At 42.3% G+C, this 24,814-nt stretch overlaps 2 protein-coding genes across 8 annotated transcripts; one reads left to right on the top strand and one right to left on the bottom strand.

Annotated features, from left to right (window-relative positions):
* Positions 1 to 1,132: 1,132 nt before the first annotated feature.
* LOC116099832 lies at positions 1,133 to 3,335 on the bottom strand. Of its 4 annotated transcripts, XM_031383970.1 has the most exons (3): positions 1,767 to 2,826; positions 1,471 to 1,609; positions 1,133 to 1,258 (listed from the first exon to the last, which is right to left on the bottom strand). In XM_031383970.1, the coding sequence occupies exon 1, from the start codon at positions 2,806 to 2,808 to the stop codon at positions 1,906 to 1,908; it is 903 nt and encodes a 300-aa protein (XP_031239830.1). In that variant the 5' UTR covers positions 2,809 to 2,826; the 3' UTR covers positions 1,133 to 1,258; positions 1,471 to 1,609; positions 1,767 to 1,905. The 4 variants fall into 4 exon arrangements, with proteins under 4 accessions (XP_031239830.1, XP_031239829.1, XP_031239828.1 ...); XM_031383969.1 differs by lacking the exon at positions 1,471 to 1,609 and having other exon boundaries at positions 1,767 to 3,335; XM_031383968.1 differs by having other exon boundaries at positions 1,471 to 2,826.
* Sinhcaf (SIN3-HDAC complex associated factor) lies at positions 1,759 to 24,814 on the top strand. Of its 4 annotated transcripts, XM_031383974.1 has the most exons (7): positions 1,785 to 1,895; positions 6,155 to 6,198; positions 14,940 to 15,086; positions 17,191 to 17,290; positions 18,853 to 18,979; positions 21,508 to 21,658; positions 24,606 to 24,814. In XM_031383974.1, exons 3-7 carry the CDS (start codon positions 14,959 to 14,961, stop codon positions 24,763 to 24,765), a joined length of 666 nt encoding a protein of 221 aa, XP_031239834.1. In that variant the 5' UTR covers positions 1,785 to 1,895; positions 6,155 to 6,198; positions 14,940 to 14,958; the 3' UTR covers positions 24,766 to 24,814. The 4 variants fall into 4 exon arrangements, with proteins under 4 accessions (XP_031239832.1, XP_031239834.1, XP_031239833.1 ...); XM_031383972.1 differs by lacking the exon at positions 6,155 to 6,198 and having other exon boundaries at positions 1,759 to 1,895; XM_031383973.1 differs by lacking the exons at positions 1,785 to 1,895; positions 6,155 to 6,198 and adding an exon at positions 2,005 to 2,098.

Raw genomic sequence — 24,814 nt, 5'->3', positions numbered from 1 at the left:
TCAAGAGATCTGCCTGTGACTGCCTCCAAAGTGTAGGGGTTAAAGGTGTGCAACACCACAGTCAGGCTGGAAACAATTCTTAAAGCTGTAAGATTTTATTACCTAAGGACAAAGATAGCAATTAAAGTTTACTATAAGCCCCAAATTCTTTTTAGGTCAAATGCAAAAACTGTAAGGTATTTTAACTTGAAGTATACAAATAGTAAATTTAAAAATTTAAAATGTATTTTGTAAGCAGTTACTAAGAATCCATCATGGGATGAGCATTGTTTTAGGTACCTGAATACAAACATAAGAGAAAAATCTTTGCCTTTAAGAGTTGTATTTTAGTGAGAGTTGTCAGGTTTATTTATTCTACTCCTTTAGAGGAACAGTGTTACAGAACTTTTTTAAAAAGTTGAGGTCTTCACAGTAGGTTTAAACTGTGTTTTAGGAATTGGCTATTGAATTAAAGCAGCATTTCAGAAGTATTTGTTTGAATCTGCATAGTTGGTCCTACAGCAAAAGCAGTGAATCTTGCCAGTTTTTTACAGTTGATTTTTACACTTTGCAGCAAGGGACCAGTATCAAGTTCTGGGGGAAAATTTTTCTCTTTCCTTCCTATCCTCCCTGGATCACTGAACCAAGTGTTAGGGGTTGCTGGGTACCACAATACTTTCATTTCTTACTTTTACATCTGAAAAGTTACTTCAGGGTCTATCTCCTTCTTCCTCCCCCCCCCTCATTCTCCAGAACTTCCTTTTTCTTTGTTTTCTCTAGATTACTCCCTGTCTTCTAGAATCACCTCCCTTTTAAACTTTCTTTAGAAACATTTAGATGTTTGATTATTGTATATTCCACAAGGAATGGTGTGTATTTTGCTTCTACTTTCTCCCCTCACAAGTGGTTTTTCTGGGCAAAGGAGCTCTTCACGGCTGGAGGATTTGTGTGTTTTCAGAAAGTGGCACCATTCCCACGGTAATTACCACCATGAAATTCGCAGAGGCTTGAAAACTTCAGTCCAAGTGAGCAAAGCAAAACAACCCAGTTATGCGTTGGGTCATGTTTGAGAGGGACAAGTGGGAATTAGTGAATGAACTATGTCAAAATGGGACTTTATTAAACAACTTATTAAAGACAGAAGAACGAAACCTGTTGGAGAATTGAAATTTTATTTTGTGTATGCAAGTGGTGTGTGGAGTGAATCTGCAGAAGTCGGTTCTTGCCTTCAGGTGCTCAGGCTTGAAAGTACCAGTTGAGCAGTCTCACAAGCCAGGCCCTGAAAGACAAATTGTAAAGCTTACTTCCAAACAGAATTTAGGGAAGGTAGGAACAAGTATAAACTAAGTGAGTGCTTCCACGACAACTTTCTCTGCCACCTCAAGCCAGAAACTGGGCATAGGTGCGCGAAAGCTGCAAAAGTAGCTTCCAGAACTTTCCAAGCTCAGCAGTAAATCCTAAGGGGTACTGTTTGGTGAGGACAGCCCTCACCTTTACACCTTTCGCGTCCTGCCACGCCTCCGCGTCGCCTTCTTCTCCGGGGCGTTTGTTTACGCGCTGTTGCGTAGTAGGCAGGCCCCGCCCCCGTCCCTGCGGGCCGCCGCGTTTCCCGCGCCTCGCCGCTTCTCCCCTTAAAAGGACAATAGAGGCGGCGGGAACGCGCGCGGCCGCCCTGCCCTCTCCCCGCCCAGTCCCCGACGCGCACGCGCCCGTATGCAAATCAGCTCGATTCAAGAGAATTTGGTCCCGGGAGCCGCGCCTGCGCAGACGGAAAGCGGAATCTATACCTCCGTCCGCGGTAGCAACTGAAGAACTGCTGGAGACAATCTTTCTGGACTCGGCGCTGGCGGAGGGAGTGCTTGCAGGGGGTTGGCCTGGTGCAGTTTGCACCGTGGGGACGCTGCTGCGCGTGGAAGGTGAGTGATTCTAGTCCGGACACCGGTGCAAAACTGTCTCCGAGGTTTTGCTTTCTGTGATTTTTTTTTTCTTTCCTCCCTTTACCTCCCCCGCCTCCTCCGTCCTTCCCATACACAAACACACAGGAAGTTTTGTCTTGGAGATGGCATTGCGGGGAGCGCTGTCCTCGTGCTCTCCGGACTCCAGATTCTTTTGTACAAAGGTATTGGAGATGCGCTTCTTAATTGGGGAGGATATTTGAGGTAAACTGAAAGTCAGGGTGTGGGGAAAGTGAGTGCAGCGTGGAAACGAACGAGCAGCGGCGGACTTGCATCCACCCTGAAGGTGACAATGACTTTTCTCAGTCGTAGTGTTCTCTGCCGACCCGGAGAACAGAGTCGGGGTCGCAGATCCCGTGTGGGCTCCGGCCAGGGGCTCGGGGATACTTGTGCACCCGCGTGTTGCGCTGTCGTGGCGCTCGCGGTAGTGTTTGCACGCGGGTGAACAACAAAGCCGGACCTCGGAAACTAACTTACCACTGCCTGGAGCCGGCGGCCACACAGGCTGAAGGCAGCCGGTGAGGGCCAGCGCCGGGGTTGCACGACGCACGCGGCGTGGCGTTGTTGAAGTCCTCAGGGACGCGGCTGCGACAATGAGCGCGCAGCACGCGGTCTTTGCACTCGACCGGTGCCGAGTGGTCTCTGCAGCCCAAAGTTCGCTGTCCGTCTGGTCACCTGTAGCGTGGGTGCCGGCGACACGGGAGGGGTGGCCGTGGTCCGCGGAACCAAGCCGTGCGGATGAAGGCGGCGGCGCGGTCCGCTGCGTGAGGCACCCAACTCTTTTTTTTTTTTTTTTCTTTTTGTGTGTGTGTGTGTGTGTGTGTGTGTGCTTCACCTGACAAGCCACGTGCTTAGGGCCGCGACCGTGCTGCATCCCAATGTCCAGCTCGGAGTGAGCCGCGGGCTGCGGTTACCGTCGGGGCTGTCCGGAGCAGGACAATGTGATTTCCTGGTGATGGCGTCTTGCCAGTTTCCAAAGCACAGCGAAAGTCGCCAACTCGCAGCAAACGCACGGCGGCGGGACCTCCGGGCGTTCCTCATCCGGGACTCCGAAAAAGTTTGGCCCTAGGGGCCAACGGCTCAGGACACCCGAGCTCGCGTGGGTCCCCGTGCGCGGGTCCCTGTCGCCCCGACGTGGCTGATGCCGCCGGACAACAAAGGGCCGCGTGTGCCGGAGCGGCGCGGGCCGGGCGGGGCGCGGGGCGGCTTTTGTCCCTCAGGTCCTCTTGGAAACTTCAGCGGCGGCTCAGCGAGGCTGTGTCCGTGGGGGCGCCTCGGCCTGCGGGTCACCCGTGCGGCGCGACGAAGCGCTGCTCGGCGGGGCGCACGCGTGGCCGGGGCTCCGAGGCGCGGGAGGCCGCGTCTGGGAGGTCCGTGCATCCGCCTTTGAAGTGGAACTGTTGCCATGTTTGAATTACGTCAGGCCGAGCGTGCGGAGCGGCCCGGGAGCAGAGGCGCGGCCTTCGGGCGGCGCCGGCAGGGCGCGGGCCGTTGTTCCTGCGCAGGTGAGGGCGGCGGGTGGCGCGTGGTGCCGGGGGACTCTGGAGCGCTGGGCTCCCTCGAGGAGTGGAGCTCAGCGCCCCACCCCAGGACCTCCGACCACACGCAGGGAAGTTTCGGGGTGCCGGCTCTTGCTTCTCCTGGGAGTGGGGACTGAGGGACTAGGGGGTGCGTGCCGCCTTTGTGTGTTTACACGTGGGACGATCGGCGAGGCGCAGAGCAGGTTTGGCTGGGTGGCTTTTGAAGACGGTGCAGTTCTGGTAACCAGCATCCCAGCCGCCTCTTGTTATTTTCTTCTCACCTTTCCTTACGGCAGGTGAAGAATGACTAGGGAGCCAGCCGTGCACCGTACCCACCCCCCCCTCCATGTTAGGAGTTCGTTCCAAGTAGGCTTTTCGTCTTCTCTCAATGTTTTCTAAAGAAGGTTCAGGTACATTTTTTAGTAAGAGGTGGACGTAAAACTTGTTTCTAGCAGTGTACGGAAGACACCTGCTTTTGAACTGAAGTTTGTCAGACTTGGAAATAATTTTAATGATTTTTGTGCTGCAAAACTGAACGGGAAAATCTGGGGTTCGATTTTGAGTCCGGGCAAAGCCTAAATGAGTTTAAAGTATTCAGAGGATGTTTTGTATTTTGACCTTAAAATATGCAGGACACAGATAAATCTCAGATGACTTGAGAACTGCGTTTGGGGAGTAGGGCCTTTCAGAGATAAAGGATGCTGGGAGAAGTTGCCAGAGTATCACTCTGCTAGGGAGCTTTTGCTAGTTTCACAATTCCTGGGAACTGAAGCTGACCTTCTAGTTACCCTCTTACACTCTTTTCAAGCTAACTTTTTGGTATGTGGCTCCAGGCATAGCTCAAAAATTATGCTTGTTTGACACATGGATGCTTCTTTGGTATTTGGGGTTTGCTTGCAGTCTAGACATTCAGCCAGCAACACCATATCTGTTGCGCCTTTCACGATTTCTCCTGTGTTTCAGTTAGCTTGTTTTCATCTAGATGTGGCCTTGACTGGGAAATAATATTTTTTGAAGTGAATAGAGGGTGTATCAAGAAAATTAAAAACCTTGGCTTTACTTTGGTTGACTCCAGAGACATGTGAAATGAACATGAGGTACTTTGCAAACATTGTTTTGTTTTTGTTTTAAGTAGACTACTTATTGCAAAACTTCAGCTTCCTAGGAAAGTCTTTATACACATGTAGAACTAAATGATTGTTATAATCAAATGACATTTGTAAGAGATTTGAACGAGTTAAGAGAAAAAGGCAAGGTCTCACTGCCTTCTGTTATTTTTGTGGGTAGTTGGAGATTTTAAAGAACATCTGTGTATGAGTATCTTCATATATGAGGCCAGGTGACTATTGGGGAAGTTTGATCTCTCAGCCACATGAATTTAGGGATCAAATTCAGGTAGGTAGTCAGGCTTTATTGGCTGAGTCATCTTGCCAGCCCTATTTTCAATACCCACCCTCAAAACTTCGTATGCTTGTTTTGAACCCCATGGTACAGCACCTGTTAGATAAGTGTTGTGCCACTGTGCTGCCTCCACAGGTATAAAATACCACCCACTCCCCGAGACAGGGGTTCCAGACTGGTCTTGAAGTCAGAGATCCACCTGCCTCTGCCTTCCAGGTGCTTGGGATTAAAGGCCTGTACCACTGCCAGCCAGCTAAAATAAATTTTTAAATGGAAAAATCTTTTTTGTTGTTGTTTTGTTTTCTTTTTAAAGATTAATTTATTTGCGTTGGCATTTTGCCTGTATGTATGTTTGTGTGAGGATGCCCAGATCCCCTGGAACTGGAGTTACAGACAATTGTAAGCTGCTATGTGGCAGCTGGGAATAGAACTAGGGTCCAGAAGAACAGCCATCAGCCTTAATTGCTGAGCCATTCCTCCAGCCTCAATGGAAAAGACAATCTTAAGCCAACTTCCTAAGGCTGCTTTGAGGACAATTTCCCATGCCTTGCTCATAGCTAGTTACTTTAGAAATATGTCCTTTGGGTTTGCTTGCTGCTCTTCCCAAAGACTTGATAACGGTATTCTCCCACTCATGCCAGGTGGCCTACAACCACCTGTAACCTCCAGAAGACCAAACTTCCCCGCCTGGCCTCTTTGGGCACTCTGACACTTGTACACACATCTACATTGACATGCATATGCATAATTAAAAATAAAACAAATCTTTTTAAGGTTTGGGCCATCTCCCCAGCACCTAAAACATTATTTTCCCCTTCTCCGGAGATGATAAGACCGATTAGCTGGGAAGAAAGGTAACACATTTCTCAAGCCCTAGCTTAATTATTCAGAATGCTTAGGACCGGGGCTGTGTGTTGTTGTACTTATAAAAGCTTTAATCCCAGTACTCTGCAAGCAGGTGGGGTATCAGAGTTTGAGTCAACCAGGGTTTCACAGAGAGACCCCATTTTAAAAGAAAGAATGCCTACGACGAGAAGCTGGAATTCTTTGATTCACTTTGATGATGGGAGTAATACCTATTTCACAGGGTTGAAAATGACTGAAATATGGGCAGTAAGTGGCTGCCCTCCTCAGGGTTGGGAAGTGGACATCTTGCCGAAGACACTGAAACTCAGGGTCAGTTGCTTTGCCCAGAGAAACGCTGAATGAAAAGAGTGGGTGTGTGGCCCCCTCCCCCACCAGCAGAAACCAGTTCTGGGAACTGCCCAGACTGCCCTCAACTTCTGTTTGTCATTCCAGATCTGATTCAACCATTTTACACCAAAAAGTCCAGTGAAGACCTGGTAAATGTCACTACTTTGTTCCTGATTTCTCTTCAGTGCCGCCCTGGGGTCCCTGCACTTTTGAGACTTTGCAGATTTCAGTAGGAAATTCTTGATGTCATTTATTTGGTTCTCTCAAATTTGTTTTCTTTCTTTTTTCTTTCTTTCTTTCAAATTGTTTCTACAACTAAGAATCCTAGTATTGTAGGAATAATCTTAAAAATCTAGTCCAAAAAGAAAGGTATTTGTTTCCAAGGTGAGAAGACTTTCTTTCTCTACCAGGAATGCAAAGGTTACAGATAGTTGCTGTTACAGATTTATTTTGTTGTAGTACAAAAGTTGTAACCTGAGCTAAAACAATGTATTTCTAGTTGTGTATTTTGTTTCCATCTATTAAAAGTTTGATTTGGTTTGGCATTTTTATCTGGTTAATGTTAGTGAATGCTGGATTGAAATAGGCTCATATCTGTCCCCTTCTTGTTTGTTTTTGGTTTTTTTTTGGGGTTTTTTGAGACAGGGTTTCTCTGTGTAGCCTTGGCTGTCCTGGAACTCACTCTGTAGACCAGGCTGGACTCGAACTCAGAGATCCCCTGCCTCTGCCTCCCAAGTGCTGGGATTAAAGGGGTGTGCTACCACCGCCCGGCATCTGTCCCCTTCTTGAAATAATGTTTTTGTACAGTTTGTTATAAAAATTGTTTACCGTTAATCTTCTTAGTAATTCATTTCTTTTACATTTTCTGGAAATATTTAAACTTTTTTTTTTTTTTAAACTACAGGATCTCATAGATTAGAAAGTTACTTTGGGAAACTTAAAATCTTCTTGTTCACTTATTTTATGTATATAAATGTTTTGCCTGCATGTATGTGTGTGCACCAGGTATGTGCCTGGTTCTTGGAAAGGCCAGAAGAAGGTTTCAGATCCCCTAAACTGAAGTTAATAGATGGTTGTGAGCCACCATGTGGGTGCTAGGAATTGAACCTGGGTCCTGCCAAGCAATGTCTGTAGTCCTCACATTCTTATTATTCTTATTGTAAATTATTATCTTCTTTATAATAATATAATTTTTCTGGTCTCTGCCCTTTATGTTCATCTTTGCTATCCTGCTTTTTTAGTAGTAAGCAGATGTCCATTTCTGTGTGTAGAGTTAGTACCTGGGTGTAATGTATGACTTCTTGTCCTGCCAGGATTAACTTTGTGTGTGTGTGTGTGTGTGTTTTGGTTTATCGAGACACACACTCTGTAGCTTTTGCTATCCTGGAACTTGCTCTGTAGACCAAGCTGGCCATGAATTCAGAGATCCATTTGCCTCTGCCTCCTGAGTGTTGGGATCAAAGATATGTGCCAGGGCTGGAGAGATGGCTCAGCAGTTAAGAGCACTGACTGCTAATCTTGATTTCAATTCCCAGCACCCACGTGTAGGCTCACAACTATCTGTAATGGGATCTGATGCCCCCTCTTCTGTTGTGTCTGAAGAGAGTGTCAGTGCACTCACATACAGAAAATGAATCTTTTAGAAAAAGAAAAAGATGTGTGCCACCACCACCTAGCCAGGGTTAAACAATAAGTGAGATCTTGTTTGTTTAGACATTTTAATAAATAAAAGTGTGAAAGAACTAGGCATTGTGGCACAGTCCTGTAATTCCAGACTGGGAGATGTAGGGGGAGAATCAAGAATTTGAGGTCATCTTCAGTTACCTGGTGAGTTCAGGACCTCCTGAACGCGTGACAGCCTCAAAACAATAAAATTGAGCTGATGGTGGTGCACATCCTTAATCCCTACAGTGGGGAGGCAGAGTCAGGTGATTCTGAGTTCAAGAACAGCCAGGGCTACACAGAAATCCTATCTTCAACAATCAACTAAACAAACAAAACAATAAAATTGTAATGATGAGGGGCTTGGAGAGGTAGCTCAAAGTTAAGTGCATGAATTTCAGAGGACCCAAGTTCAGATCTTCACGCACATGACACAGCTGCCTGTAACTCCAGCTCCACAGGGAGCTCTCTCTGACCTCCACTGCTACCCACACAAACGAATATGTGCACAGGTGTAGAAACCCAGAAGCATGAATAAAAATTAAGTGAATTTTGAGAGAATGAAGACATGGAAAGTTTTATGAATAAACTTTTCCTGGTGAGGGATGGAAAGGAAGCCATCTCAGACGGAATATCAGCCTGAGTCCTGGAGTGGCTAGTTGTCAAATCTGATTTGGCCCTCTTGGAATACCAGTATTACAAGGTGGGAGCAGCTGGTAGACAGGACTAGATTCTGAAAAGCTTTGAATTCATTGCCAAGGAGTTCAGAGCTTAGCCTGCAGCCAGAGTTGGTACTCTGGAAGGATGATTACTATTGTGATTGTAGAAGATGAGCAAGTCAGTCCTGACAGAAGATCAGTCTCCAAGATGGACAGAGAAGTAAATAAAGCAACAGAATATCTAAAAGGACCTTTGAGATTTGGTGGAGAGCCATGAACAGAGTGAGAAGTAATCAGTTAATTTTCAGATTTTTGGCTGTGGCTCTTTCTGTTCTTGTGTTGTTTTGAGACAAGGTTTCTCTTTATAACCCTGGTTGTGCTGGAACTTGATGGATAGACCAGGATGCCTTGGACTTACAGAGATCCACCTGCCTCTGCCTCTGAGCGCTGCGATTAAAGGCATGTGCCACCATGCTTGACTAGAAACAGTCCTTTCTCTTTTTTTCAAAAAGATTTATTTTTATTTATGTCTAAGTGTGTTTATGCATTTGGATATGTGCATAAATTCAAGTACCCATGCCTTCCTCTGGAAGAGCAGCAAATGCTCTTAACCACTGAGCCATCTCTCCAGCTTCCCTAGGAGCATTTTTTATACCATCTAAACTAAAAGAGGCCTGGGTTTGTGATTTAATTTTTAACCTTTGCTATCTCAGTAGACTTGTTTATGAGTTTGGATCTCTTTCTTGTGAGTTTTAGTCTCTGCCAAATGCAACTACAGTTAATATTTCAGTATATGGTTTTTCAGAGATAGGATATATGTTTGGAGCTCTTGGCAAACAAGTGGGGTCTACGTCTACTCAGCTTCCAGGCAAATTAAAATTCATCGCTTTAAAATTTAAATTTGGAAGCTTTAATGCAGGGGGTAGGCAGGTGTCTAGGAGATGGGAGGAAACTGTAATGCCCTGTAGGTCTCCTGCTCTCCCTGTGTGCTGATCAGTGGCTTTCATTGAGTTCTGCAGCCAAGTGGCCTGGCAGTGGGAGAAACTTGAAGCTTTTTCTGTTGACCCTTTGTGGAGAGTGTTACTCCAGTTACACTTTGTTTGCTGGGTCCTATGAGCACAGGTGGTTAAAGATAGGTGCTCACAGTTGATTCAACTACTACCATTAGCAATTACAGCAACTTGGGAATCCTCATACCATGTGGTCACCTGTGGGTTTTCTTTCTTTCTTTTTTTTTTTAAGACTTATTTATTATTGTAAATAAGTACACTGTAGTTGTCTGCAGACGCACCAGAAGAGGGCTGCAGATCTCATTAAGGGTAGTTGGTTGTGAGCCACCATGTGGTTGCTGGGATTTGAACTCACAACCTTTGGAAGAGGAAGAGGTGCTCTTACCTGCTGAGCCATCTCTCCACCACCACCAGTGGGTTTTTCATGTTGACCTTTCCCGTTTTCTTTTTCTGCCTTTACTTCAAAGTTGGCTTTGGATTTTTCTTAGTTCCTTTTGTTTAGTCCGTAACTGCGTCCTTTGGTGCTTTATAAAGATGTCCTTATTCTGTCTATTCTGTAGTGTTTGCAGTGGAGGGGATTGTCTAATAGGCAGGTATCTTTCCATCTGTTTTGATTTTAAGAAATTTATTCAAGGGCTGGCGAGATGGCTCATCTGGTAAGAGCACTGACTGTTCTTCCAAAGGTCCTGAGTTCAAATGTCAGCAACTACATGGTGACTCACAACCACCCTGTAAGGAGATCTGACATCCTCTTCTGGTGCGTCTGAAGATAGCTATAGTGTACTTATTTATAATAATAAATCTTCAAAAATAAAAAGAAAGAAACGTATTTAAGCTCTCTGCTTTTTAAGATCCTTGAAGTGAATGAAGGTATGATAGTAACGGTTACTGGGATATGGTGTGATACTGGCCTGTGGAACAGAATAAAGCAAAAGTCAACGTTGTGTTTGCATTCTCTAAGAAGATAACACTATTTTCTATTTTATTATTTACTTAATTTTTATGACTTCTTGAAAACAAAAGTATTACAATGTACCACAGACTCCAGCATAACACTTCTTTGTAGCTATAGGCAGGGAATTCAGATATTTAAGTAGGAGTGGAAGAGGGTCACGATGTCAGGTGTAAGGAATTGCTTTTTACTAGATTTCTCAATTCTTCATGTGGCTGAAGTGGGGGAGGTGCTAGTTCTTCCTTCTCTGTTTTTGCTTGAAAGCCCTGTCTGCTTCTTGGGCTGTTGCAGGGCTGACTTCTTGCACCTTTCTGACAATTCCATTTTTGCCTTCCCCATATACTGATCCTTTTTTTTTTTTCAATTTTTGAGACACCAAGAAAGTGAATATAAAGGATGCTTTTTTGTTTTTATTATGTCTTATGTGTATTTTGCTAGCATGTGTGTCTATGTACCACATATGTTCTGGTGCCCAAAGAGGCCAAAAGCGGGTGTTAGATCCCTTGAAACTAGAGTTAAAGATGGTTGTGAGCCACCGCGTGTATGCTAGGAATTGAAACTGTCTTCTACCAACAAGTGCACCTAAGTGTTCAGCCATTTCTGCAGGCTCTTTTCTTATTTTACATAGGATCTCATATGGTCCAAGCTTGCCTGGAATTCCCGTGTGCTGTGATTAAGATTATGCGTGTGGGTGGTGGTGGTGGTGGTGGGATGCTATGTTCATGAGTATGTAGTGGAGGCCAGCAGAGTTTTGGATGTTCTGGAGCAGAAATTATAGGAGGTTATGAGCCCACCCATGTGGACGCTGAGAACAAGAGTAATAATCCTGAGCCATCACTCCAACTTAGCCCATAATCTTTCATATGGAAGATTAGCTCACCTCTTTTGTTGTTCTAATAGTACCTTTGATTTTATTAATAGAGCATAGTGTTTATAGTCATTCATTCTCTATTACTTTACAAGCTATTCACTTTGCAACAAAATAGCTATACTTTGATATCAATGTGAATAGGATATTTATACGAGGAAGTTAAAGGAAGGAATGTATATGTTGAATGAATACATTATTGCATATTAACTGTTTATTGTGGATAATAAGTTGAGAAATCATAGCTTGTGGTTTCTGGTCTACATGCATTTATGGACTTTGAGATGCAGTTTGTATGTCATAAAATTTATTCTTGACTATGCATATAGTTCTGAGGTTTAGATTCTCAGTTTGTCATCACCACCACTAGGGAAGAAATTGCAGTTTTAATCTATTTTAAGTCCTTTTTTACTTTGTTTCTAAGTCCCTCAAACACATACATGCAAATGAGATTGTGTGGGGTCTTCTCTGCTGTGAGCGGCATCTGACTTAAGCTCAGTCAGAAGCAGGTGATTGCATCTCGTGCAGAATGGTGTGGAGAGGATGCTTGCTAGTACAGATAAGATGCATAGCTAGCTGACCAAGCTATTTGAGCAAGTGAGACAGTTCCACAGGAACCATTTACTGTTTCACAAATATGGGACTTGGAAAGAAGGACTGTCACCAGGTTGCCAGACCCACCCACCACCTTCTCAGATATAATGTGATTACGGGGGATGGGACGGGACTCTGTGTCTATGAGTTTACTCTAGAGATTTTGAACATAAATGAATCTTTAGCTTTTATGAAAATATTTTCAGGGTTCCCCAAACCTCAAAATGGTTAAATACAAATCAGCACTTAACTAGGTCACTGTAGACAGTGTTTGCTGCAGGTTCCTCTTAAGGGCAGCTCAGAAGGGGCTTTAATAGGGTTAATTCTGTCAGATAAGAGATTTCCTGGGTGCTCTTTGAGTAGTGCTTCATTTCTCATAGCACAGTCTAGAAGAGGCTGGACCCTAGGTCTCTGTTCCCACTCACCCCTTGTTCAAGCAAAAGCCAGGCCACAGGACCCTGGTGGATTGTTTAAAAAGCTACTTGACAAGGGTTGGTGGGTTACTTTTGTGTTTTTCTTTACCAAGAAAGTTACTGATTGACAATGACTGTTGGTTTAAAAAAAAAAAAAAAAGCCTCACTGTGAAACAGTGGCCTTAGCATTTCTTCACAGCTTGTCAGTATGGTAACTGGACCAACCTGGCTTCTCATCAGATCCAGTCTAGAAGACTTGTCTCACAGCTTACAGATAGTCTGAGTGCCCTGTAGTTTTGACATGGTGTTTTTTTACAAGGTAGGAAGGGGAGTGAGGGTGGAATTTGGAGACAGCTTTGTTGTCTGTACTTCCTTTGTCCTTGCTCAGGAGGAGGCTGAAATTTCCTAGTGCTATTGATGATTGTAAGAGGAACTGCAGACTTTTGACCTTGATGGCCAGGGTGTTTAGAGAAGAAACAGAAATTTGCACATTCAAGAACTACATTGTCTACTTTCTTGAGTCTGTCACTTGATACTGTGTAGCTAAAGTGGCATAACCATTTGCTTGCAGGGACATTTCTTGATAGTTTTTCCATGAGTTCAGTTTAAGAAAAAAAAGACTCATCTGTGCAAGTCTCATTCTTAAGTTTTTTTGCATTATGTCGAGTACTGTTCCCATTTTTCTTATACTATCTAAAGATCCAGCTACTTTGTTTTTTCTGTCTTAACAGATTTTACAAGTAGCTGTTAGTTTAGACTTAATAATTAAAGTGTGTTACCAATCTTACTCATCCATCTTTGCTTGACTTTATTTAATCCTAGCACTCAGGAGGAAGAAGAATTTTTTTTTTTTAAGTCAGTATTTTCAGACTTTCTTCAGTCTCCAAAAATGCTATACATGCCTCTGGAAAGAGGTTACTTTGGAACCTCCTTAATTGTATCTTTCTGTGGTTCACTGAACAACACTGGACTCCAACAAAAGATAGATAATCTAGTAGCAGAAAGGAAGCTTTGTCGCTCAGACATTTCTTTTAAAAAAAAAAAAAATCCCTTTATGACCCAATGGTTGCCCTTCTCCTCCCAGTACCCGTCACGAAAGTTCTCCCCCATCTCCCTTTCCTCTTCTCTTTTGAGAAGAAGCCCCCCTCTGGATGTCAACACCCTTCCCCACCCCCCATTTATTTCTAAGGATGGTTCTATGGTTATAAATTCCATCACTATATGTGCAAAGGAAACTGTCCTTATTTTCTTTCTGATGCCTTTGTGGTAATTGGTAGTTTGGTCCACGTATTCTCTGTCTGGTTGGTCCATTGTTGTTTAAGTTTCCATGTTTATTGTCCCTCCACCCAACCTCCCTTGGTAGACCAGATTGACCTTGAAGTCACAGCAGTCCTCCTGCCTCTGCTTCCCTAGTGCTAGGATTACAGGCATGAGCCATCACACTAAACATTCCTGACTTTTATGTCACCTAATCCAGATTGTGAAGTTGACCTTAGCTGTGCATCTAGGTGGTCTCCAGCTTAAAGACAGCTTCTGCTTTCCTTAGTAGATTTCCATAGAGGATTTGATTAAAAAAAAGATTTATTTATTATTATTAATTATTATTATAATTATTATAATTATTTATATTTATTATTTATTTATTTATTTATTATTAAGTACATTGTAGCTGTCTTCAGACACACCAGAAGAGAACGTCAGATATCATTACAGGTGGTTGTGAGCCACCCTGTGGTTGCTGGGATTTGAACTCAGGACCTTCAGAAGAGCAGTCGGTACTCTCACTGTCTGAGCCATCTCGCCAGCCCTCTATAGAGGATTTTGAACAGAGGATTAATTTTCACTCAGCTGTGCATGGATATCATTCTAAACGCTAAGCTTAGATTTCTTTGACTTTCATATCTTCCATTCAGCTAAATGTGACTCTATAGAACTTCCTACTTATCAAAGGGAGCACCACCACCCCTTTCATAGAGCACAGTAATGAGGTTGATGTATGTGTAGCTTCTTGTGTCCTGGGCAGAGTGGTCGTGGTGAATGAATACACACACTTTCCCAGCAGGGAATTGCATTAACTCAAAGGCACAAAATACCAAGATTGTTCTAACTAAAGTTTTATGCTCAATCTTAATGGTGGGCTGTGTGAGAAACTGCAAACACAACTGCGCCATGATATGGTTATGGTTTTTATTACAGATATGAGAGAGAATGGCCAGAGGCATCTGGAAGAATCCAGGGCTCTCTGAGAAAGAAGGGAGAATAACCAGAGTTAGAGAATAGAGAGAGCACAGTGACAATAGCTGGGTTCTAAGAAGGATGAGTAGCTGGATGGGGGCACTTGAAGGAATTTCGGGTGAAAGGGGAGGTGAGGAGGACTAGGATGCAGTTTGAAAGGTAATACAGCTATTTGTGATACTGAGAGAGCCTAGAGCCCAGAATGGCTTGTATATGCTGATAGGTAGCCAGGCAGCCATATAGGTAGTTGATAATGCTATCCCCTTTCTATAGTATTTGCAGAAAGAAATAAAGGAGGTAGTAGATGCCTCCTAATGAACAGCACTTTTCTGTATACTGGCCCTGGCACTATACAGAATAGTAGATCTGGGCACCTTCACCAGTTTGTTTGACTTGGCTTTTTTTTTGTAAAATTCCCTGTGCTGAGGATGGGGTGGAGCAGAGAAAAGTCCTTGCATGGTTTCTTCTCATTGCCCTCAATCCCCTTGTCTTTACAGCTTTGAACCAGAAGAAAAGATGTTTGGTTTTCACAAGCCAAAGATGTACCGAAGTATAGAGGGCTGCTGTATATGCAGAGCCAAGTCCTCCAGCTCGCGGTTCACGGACAGTAAACGTTACGAAAAGGACTTCCAGAGCTGTTTTGGGTAAGATTAGTTACATTCCATTCTTTTTGTTTTTTGTGTTTTGTTTTTGTTTTTGTTTTGAGTTTTGTTGTTGTTGTTGTTTGTTTTTTGTTTTTTGTTTTTTTGAGACGGTTTCTCTGTGTAGCTCTGGCTGTCACTCTGTAGACCAGGCTGGGCTTGAACTAAGAAATCCTCCTCTGCCTCCCAAGTGCCGGGATTAAAGGCGTGTGCTACTACTGCCCGGCTCTGCATTCCATTCTTACAGGGAAAAATAATTTTAAAAAAATGTGGAGTTATTTCCATGTAAAGCAATGGGAGTAATGTCCTAATAATTAAAATCACTAGTTTTCTAATTACCTGGGTTATTAAGGATTTCATGTTCTTAAAATGAGTTAGTACTTTGCCTAATTAATTGTGAAGCCCTTTATGGTTTTAGTTGGAAAAACCTTTTTGTTGTTGTTCTTTTTTTTTTTTTTTTTTTTTTTTTTTTTTTTTTTTCTTTTTCTTTTTTGGTTTTTTTTTCTTTTTTGGTTTTTTGAGACCGGGTTTCTCTGTATAGTTCTGACTGTCCTGGAACTCACTCTGTAGACCAGGCTGGCCTCGAACTCAGAAATCTGCCTGCCTCTGCCTCTCAAATGCTGGGATTAAAGGCGTGGGCCACCACCCTCCCCCTAAAGAGGTTCTTTTTTGTTTTTGTTTTTACCTTTTTGTTCTTAAAAGTGTATTTTAAGAATGTATCCTTATTCTCTGACCAAGAGTGATCCTCCTGTGTTCTTTCTGCATTGTCTTTGAAAACAGTTACAATTTAATTTGCTGAGGAGGATGGTAGGAGTATAACTCAATATTCTGCCCTGAAACTTAACAGGGTATGTTAACTTTTCACTTGAATAAAATATTTAATACTGAGCCATTTTTCATAGTAAAAGTATGTTTGAGAGAGGGTTGTGCATGTACATGTGTACACATAAACTTGGCTGAGCAGACGTTGATCTTGATTGTTTGATTGAGTGCATATGCAACTTTTGTCTTTCTTTCTTTCTTTCTTTCTTTTTTTTTTTCTTTTCTTTTTTGGTTTTTTTGAGACAGGGTTTCTCTGTATAGCCCAGGCTGTCCTGGAACTCACTCTGTAGACCAGGCTAGACTCTAACTCAGAAATCCATCTGCTTCTGCCTCCCAAGTGCTGGGATTAAAAGCGTGCGCCACCACCGCACGTGGTGTTTACCTGCATGTGTGTCTATGTAAGGGTATCAGATCCCTGGAACTGGAGTTGCAGATAGTTGTGAACTGCCATGTGGGTGCTGGGAACTGAACTTGGGTCCTTTGAAAGAGCAGTCAGTGCTCCCAACTGCTGAATCATCTCATCTCTCTAGCCACCTCCTGCCCCGCTTTTTAAGGCAGGCTCTCACTGGGCAGCCTTGACTGTTCTGGAACTCCCTATACAGACCAGGCTGGCTTTGAACTCAGATTCATCTGTCCCTGCCTCCCAAGTGCATGTGCCACTACACCTGGCTTAAAGATTTTTTAATTGGACTACATTGATTTGATTGACTGGGGCTCTTTAAGCTAATTTCTTTTTTAATTGACAAGTTCATTTCTTTCTGTATGTTTTCATCAAGTCTGTCCTTCTCGTCCTTTCTACTACTCTCCAAACTTCAATTGCCTAGGTTCATTTTCTTTCCCCATCTACCCCCACCTCTCTCTCTCTTAAAAGAACCTACGTAGGGGCCAGGCATGGTGGTGTTTGCCTTTAATCCTAGTACTCTGGAGGCATGGACAGGCCAGACCAGTCTACAAAATGAGTTCCAGGACAGCCAAGGTTGCATACTGAAATCCTGTCTAAAACCAATAAATAAAATATATAGTTTTTGTTTTGTTTTGTTTTTTAAAATTCTTTTAAGATACCACTGAATCCACTTAGTGCTGTTCATTTATACGTGGGTGTAGGACCACTACCGGACGATTAATTTTATATCTGAAATGTACTAGAGAAACAATGGAAAGAATATGTTAGGACCATCAGAAGTTGCATTTATGAACCATAAATGGATGTGATTTTCTCCAAGAGAAGTTTCCGCACAGAGTCCTCACGAGTGAAAAGCATGATGACATGTTGATTTCCTGTCAGGTTGCATGAGACTCGCTCAGGAGACATCTGCAACGCCTGTGTGCTGCTTGTGAAAAGATGGAAGAAGTTGCCGGCAGGATCAAAAAAAAACTGGAATCATGTTAGTTCATCTTTTTTTCTATCTCTACTAAAACAATGATAACATTACCATCTCCAGTTTAGGAAATTCTGTATCACTGGGGTAGGAAAGGCTAAAAGAATAAAGAAAACCACTAGTCCGGCCTGGCATTTTCTAGACTAGTAATTCTGACTTAGACATGGTTCGTCTTCACCTTCGAGAGCGACATGCTGCTTTGTACTCATGTCGCACAGATTTAGTTTTGTTTGCCTTTTGTGTTTACTGTTTACGAGTTGTAGGCTTTTGTTAGGTTACAAAGCTCTTAGCTGTCCACAGGGCTATTCTAGGGCCTGAATGAGATGGTGCCTATAAAAGAAAAGCTAGATGGTGCTGTTCTGTATTTAAGCTGTGATCGGGTCAGCAGTATAGATGTGGATTTTGTTGGCCTTTTTGCTCATGTCACTAGAAATTTCATAATATGTGTTCTTAGATCTATTTGCATTTTGTAAAATTAGATCTGTCTCTCGGTGTATATTCCACTTGTGAGGGGACTATGAGACCCCTTGGAGCTGAAGTTGCAGGAAGTCGTGAGTTCCCTGGCGCTAGTCATGGCTGTCTAGTCCGCTGGAAAAGCAGCTCCCTCATAATTTAACTTAGATGACATGAGCAACACTTTATTTTTATTTTTTTAAAATATTTTTTATTTTAATGTATATGAGTATTTGTCTACATGTATGTGTATATACCATATGTCCTTGGTGCCTGCAGAGGCCAAAAGAAAATATTGGATTCCCTGGTACTGGAGTTAGGACAACACCATGAACCAAACCCACTTCTGCAAGGAGCAGCAAATGTTTTTAATCCCTATCTCCATTTCTCTCTCTCCAAATAATTTTTTGTGTGTATGCCTGGGATTAAAGCATGCAAGACTAAAGCTGTGGTATTCAGAGTCCTCTAGTCTAGAGTTTTGTTAAATTCTTTTATAATGTTAGCTGTTTTTTCAGATGTTTGTTTTGTTTTTTTGCTTTATTTTAAGACAAAGTCTCATGTATCCCTAGCTAGCCTTCAGCTCCCAGTATGACGGGACAGCTTTGAACTTCTGATTCCCCTGCCTCCCAGGAATCCGGATTACAGGTGTGGGCCACTAACTCTGGCCAAGATTTATGAAATTAGCTTTATATATAACATTTTGCTTTAAAGGCAGACATTTTCCTTTACACAACACAGTACTGTTATCTTTTGATAGTGTTAAGTTACTACAATAGGTTTCTTACTGCTCATTACCTTAATATATAAATAAATAAATAAACTTTTCTTAAATAGCTTATCTGAGAAAATCACATATGTGGTATTTGAAGGTGATGACTCTTTTTATACGTTTAAGGCCTAAGTAGAACCATGCTGTGCCAGACAAGGGAGAGAAAATGCTTCTCTAGTTGATAAAGTTTAGGGATTGGTATACAGAATGGCTGTAAGTAGTGCTTATTCTTTTATATCATGTAACAGGTAGAGATATCCATGAACCCTCACACTCATGAGTATAAAACTGGTTCTCAGGTAAACATGGGCCTAAGTGGTATTAAATATTCAGTATTTTCTTCCAGGTGGTAGATGCAAGAGCAGGCCCTAGTCTAAAGACAACATTGAAACCAAAGAAAGTGAAAACTCTATCTGGAAACAGGATGAAAAGCAACCAGATCAGCAAACTGCAGAAGGAATTTAAACGCCACAGTGAGTTTGCTGTTGAACACTACTGAGAGTGATGTTTTATTTTTGACTGGGGCTGGGTGAATCCATTTCTGCTTATAGTCTGCTAAGTTCCCCCTTCCTGTTTTGGAGTCTTACTTAGCCTTTAGAAGGCACTATTGTCTTGGTTCTTATTTCTGTGAAATATAATTCTGATATCTTGAAGTAACTAAAGGGGCTTGGGAGATCCTGGAGAGGATCGGGAGCTTGCTGCAAAAACACGAGGACTGGTGTCAGAGCCCCACACCCACATAAAACCTGGGTGGAGGACTGCAAAGAGCTTATCTGAAAGGTAGTTGTTGTCCACGCCTGACAACCAGAGTTCTGATTCCCCAGGTCCAACATACCATTCACATAAGTTATCCTCTGACTACTATATGTGCACTATAGAATGTGTATGCCTACACACACGCGCGCGCGCGCACACATACGCGCACATGCTGCATCAACAACAAAAAACTGGGCAGACATGTCTGCTTGTGACCACAGTACTCATGAGCCAGCGCTAAGGTATCTCTGGGACAAGGTTCCTAGCACTGACCATTTGGTTCCGTCAGAGACCCTGCCTCAGTAAAGTCTGGACAAAACTCAACATATTCCAACATATCCCCCCTCTGCTACCCCCCCCCCCACACACACACATAGTACTTAAAGTAGGTAGCTACTATTTCAAGTCATACTAAGGCTGTGTCTTTATAGACTGTGCACTGCTAACTTACTGTGTTTTTTACATAAGGGAATTAAGTCCAAGAGATGTGTAGCAATTTGGTGGATACAGGATGCAACCAGGAAGTTACTTTTTGGAAAGAAACTTTAGAAATCATAACTCACATGGAGAAAAGTAGCTTCTGACCTTTTCAGGTGTGAGACACATGTGTTGTATGGAGGATAGAATGTGAAAATCAAATTCAGACTATGGTCGTACTGGTTGGTAGAGGTTGTTGTGATTATCTACATAGACTTTGGACTCTGAGAAGGGAAGCAGCGTCTTATCACTATATGATACCCGTTTCACCCTGAGGTAGAACCATTGGGTTAAACACATGAGTATTTCATATTAAGAATGTAGTTCACAGCAGGTAGAATGACCAGGTTGTCTCTCTCTTTTTTTTTTTTTTTTTTTTTTTTTTTTTTTTTTTTTTTTTTTTGCATTTAGCGAATCATACTACAATAAAGATAAATTAAAATTGCTAGGAGTTTTGGGGGTCTTGATTCTGAAAAGCATGAGGCTTTGCTTGTTGCCCACCTGCCTTTGTGCCTAACTGATTGATCCTCAGTGATTAAGACTTAAAATTTCCCCAGCACTTGGGAGGCCAGAGGCAGGAGGATTTCTGAGTTCGGGGATAGCCTGGTCTACAGAGTGAGTTCCAGAACAGCCGAGGCTACACAGAGAAACCCTGTCTCGAAAAACCAAAAAATAAATAAATAAAATAAAATAAAATTAAATTAAAATTTCAGTTCTTCACTGTATGTAATTATATCTTAGTGTTGTAAGGTCTTAGATTAAATCTAAGGATATTGCCACTTTTAAATGTTAAAAAATGGTACACACTGAAATTTCAAATGGTTCAAAAATGATTAACCACTTAGGATCCTGAGCCGCCCTGCTGGTGTTATTGGGAAGTTTAAATATTGTGTTAAATTTACTCTTTTAAGGTGTGATGCTCTTGAAGATTTTGGTTTTAGGAAATTGAATACCCTTTTAAGGTGAGTTCGCATACTAATAGCACACAAGTGATACTTCAGTTTAGGTGTTTAATTTTATTTATGTAAGCATTATTAAGCAGCATCTGTGAGATCCTTAGGTTTGTAAGCTTTTATTTTCCTTGTAATGTTAGAGCTCAAACTCAAGGCTTTGTATATATGCCAGGGAAGCATATTACTACTAAACCGTACTTCCTGCCCTTGTAAGCACTGTAGAAGTGTTTTAATAAGGCCGAGGAGATGGCTCAGCAGGCAGCTTCTAGAGCACTGAAGCTGGGTGCCCAGAAAAGCACCCTTTTCTGGTAGATCATAACTGTCTCTAACTCCAGCTCCAGGGCATCAGATAACTGTGTCTTCAAAGGTGTATACACATCTGTGCATGCACATACACACAATTTATTAGGCTTTGGTGTTTAGTAAATGTCTAATAATTGTTCCTTTGGTTTAGAGGACCATTTGTTCTATCCATGTCCTGGATAGATGGGAAATTTAAGTGGTGCTTGTAATCTTTACAGTCATAGCATAATATCTATCAACCAAAAGGCTTAATTTCTGGCATTCATTCATTCATTCATTCATTCATTCATTGTTTGCTTGTTTTTGACATCAGGTTTCTACATAGCTCTGGCTATACCTGCTTTAATTTTGGGCATATAAATACATGGTGCAAACATGCTGTTGTAGCTCTAAGCTAGTAAATTACCTTTTTCCTTAATTTTTTTTCCCTTCTAGAGATGTGGGGCAACACCTGGACTTTGATGTTGCCATGATGAAGCTAAAATATCTCCTCTTTTTTATTTTTAATGCAGATTCTGATGCTCACAGCACCACCTCAAGTGCCTCTCCTGCCCAGTCTCCATGCTACAGTAACCAGTCAGATGAGGGCTCAGATACAGAGATGGCTTCCAGCTCTAATAGAACTCCGGTTTTTTCCTTCTTAGATCTTACCTACTGGAAAAGGTAAAAGCAAAAGAAAAATCAGTTTATAGTCACCAGCCTATATCAACCACTGGCTGTGGTATTTTCTATGTGTGTAGCAGTTGAGAGTATTGACAGATAACTGGTGGCGTGAATAGGACATTGGCTTAGCAGGAATCAAGCAGACCTTGGATTGTACATGTTCTTTCTGTTAAAAATCAATGTAAGAAATACATCGGGGTACTTAAATTTATGTTGATGGAGTAGACTAGCTGTTCTGACAGTGCCTTGGTTTCCTTTCTGCCTTCTATGATAAAATACTTGGGGAGAATGGGATATTTTGGCTCACAGTTTCAGAGTAGTGTCTATCACCCTGGGGGAATCACAACAGTAGAAGCTTAAGAGAACCAGCTTCACCACATCACAGTCAAGGTCAGGGAACATGTGTAAATCCATGTGTGACTGCTCAGCCCACTGTGGGGCAGTTCCTTAGACTGTTTTCCCACCTCAGTTCTGGATTATGTCAAGTTGGCAGTTACAGCTATCATAAGTAATGGGGAACACTTGGGCCAGATACAAAGTGGATCAAACACCAAAAAGAGACAGTTTTAAAAGACATATTTTCAAAGAAAAATTAGACTTCTTAGAACACAGAACACAGAAAACAGATGTTTTCTGTAGATGTGCTGAGAACTATAAGATGAAAAACAGTACAGAATATACAGACAAAATATACTACTTTCATAGGAACAACTAAGGCACAAAGTCGAATCTTTAGAAACATGCATAAAGCAAGCCAGAAAACAGTATATATGTTTTCAGTTGGCCCAGAGACACTAGTTCTGAGCCAGGCGGGATGGACTTTAATCCCAGCTCTTGGGATGCAGAGGTCACCCTGTTCTACGTAGTGAGCTCTAGACCAGCCTAAATTATATTTAGCTAATATATGTGTGTGTGTGTGTGTGTGTGTGTGTGTGTGTGTGTGTGTGTACTTAATGAACAAGTGCATAGTTGACACTGATATCACATGCCTATAGCCCACTGAGGCTCATGGATTTGAAGCAGCCCTTGGGTTGCATAGTGAGACCCAGCTTCAAAACCAAATTATTTTGACTGGAAAGTAACTTAATTTACAAGCTGACACTCAGAGACAGAGATCTCATATTAAACTTAAAGAATGGATAAAGTGGTAAATATTGAGGTGAATTTAAAGAAACACTTTAAAAAATGTATAACTATAAGCTGGTCATGGTGGTGATGCATGCCACCCTTGTGAGGCAGGGGCGAGTGGGTCTCTGAGGCCAGCCTAGTCTTACAGAGCAAGTTCTAGGACATGTGAGGCAGGGGCGAGTGGGTCTCTGAGGCCAGCCTAGTCTTACAGAGCAAGTTCTAGGACATCCAAGATACTCAGAAAAGCCTTGTCTTGTAGACAACCCCCCCGCCCCCCAAAAAATTAATTGTGGAAGTTTAAAATGAAGAGGAGCTAATGAGCTTGCTTGGTACTTAAAAGCATGTCTCAATTAAGAGCAGTTGATGCTCTTAGAGAGGACCAACTCCTAGCACTCTTGTCTGGCAGCTAACAGAACTACCTATAACTACAGCCCTAGTTAATTTGATATCCTTTGGCCTCAGTGGCTGCTTTTATACATACAAAGATATATTAAAAATAATAAGCCGGGTGGTGGTGGCGCATGCCTTTAATCCCAGCACGTGGGAGGCGGAGGCAGGCGGATTTCTGAGTTCGAAGCCAGCCTGGGCTACAGAGTGAATTCCAGGACAGCCAGGGATATACAGAGAAACCCTGTCTTGAAAAACCAAAATAATAATAATAATAATAATAATAATAATAATAATAAAATAAAGGGCAAGGGCTAATTACTTGTCTGAGGTACTAAAGATGCTAGCTAAATAAAATATACTGAGTAGCTAGAATTTGAAAGAGTAATGAAAGCCAGTATCTGAATTAGCATAAGTTAACCCATATAAAAGATGGCAAAACAAGAAAGTAAAGACAAAAAAGTGGAACAGAGAAAGTAATATACTAGAACAAGGTTGGGTACATAGGCTTACTAGTTAATATGTGTAAGGACCTAGGTTTAGTCCATACCTAGCTCTGCCCAAGCAGAACTAGAGTCCAAATTAATTAATGGTTATAGTGATTATAGTTTCAGTTACAACACACAAAGCTAACTATTGAAAGACCATGTAGTAGTACTCTAGCAAGCAGTAAAGTATATTCTATACAAGATAAAGTTTAAAAATTAAAGCGACAGTAAAATTACATCTGCCAGAATAAAGTAATAGAAACCAACCCATATAAATGGAAATGGCAGTATAATACAAGTTGGAACATAGCTGTGTGGGCTTACGGTTGATCCATCATCAGGGGAAAGGCAGAGATAGGATCCCAGGCCTTTGCTATGACCAGCAAGTCAAACTAAAGTGGTGAGGTACTGCCTCAAAAAATAAGGTGTGGAGCAGTGAAGAAGACTGCTGTTATTGAGCTCTAGTCTCCACACACATGTACATGTGTACATCATCCCCCCATGAATACACGGACGTGCGCACATACACACACACACACACACACACACACACACACTAAAGTTGTGTGGACAAATGGTGACTGCTTTTAGTAAGTAGAGGTGGGATAAGCAGGATTATTTTTATAAATAATCTGATGAGTATCTAAGATTGATCAAATACCAAAATTCTAAACATGAACATAAACATAAAGGAACTTGAAAGGAAAAAGATGTGCAGAGAATCAGAGAAGAGTTGAATTTGTTACAAGGATCTAACCAAAACATGCTTCAAGAGAAGAGAAGCTTCGGGGCTGCAGAGATGGTGCGATGGATAAAGGAGGCCTACTGCCAAGCTTGACTGCTTGGGTTGTATCCTAATGAAGAGGGGACCCACCTTCAGAAAATGCATGTTTGTAATATATCTTGTTTTATATGTAATATATCTCCATTTGTTTTCTTTTTAGACAGAAAATATGTTGTGGGATCATCTATAAGGGCCGTTTTGGGGAAGTCCTCATCGACACTCATCTCTTCAAGCCTTGCTGCAGCAGTAAGAAAGCGACTGCTGAGAAGCCCGAGGAGCAGGGGCCGGCCCCTCTGCCCCTCTCCACTCAGGAGTGGTGACTGAGGTTCATTTAGAAGGGAGCAAAGAGCGGTTTAAACTTTGAAAAGA

Source organism: Mastomys coucha, unplaced genomic scaffold (assembly GCF_008632895.1).
Source record: "Mastomys coucha isolate ucsf_1 unplaced genomic scaffold, UCSF_Mcou_1 pScaffold20, whole genome shotgun sequence".
Lineage (NCBI taxonomy): Eukaryota > Metazoa > Chordata > Mammalia > Rodentia > Muridae > Mastomys > Mastomys coucha.
This window is presented reverse-complemented; position numbering and strand designations above follow the sequence as displayed.

Bases quoted from the DNA above. Each gene is read 5' to 3' on its own strand.
- Sinhcaf (XM_031383972.1), top strand. From the start codon at position 14,959: ATGTTTGGTTTTCACAAGCCAAAGATGTACCGAAGTATAGAGGGCTGC. The intron at 15,087-17,190 runs GTAAGATTAGTT...ATTTCCTGTCAG, and splicing joins GACTTCCAGAGCTGTTTTGG to GTTGCATGAGACTCGCTCAG. The intron at 17,291-18,852 runs GTTAGTTCATCT...ATTTTCTTCCAG, and splicing joins CAAAAAAAAACTGGAATCAT to GTGGTAGATGCAAGAGCAGG.
- LOC116099832 (XM_031383969.1), bottom strand. From the start codon at position 2,808: ATGCAGCACGGTCGCGGCCCTAAGCACGTGGCTTGTCAGGTGAAGCAC.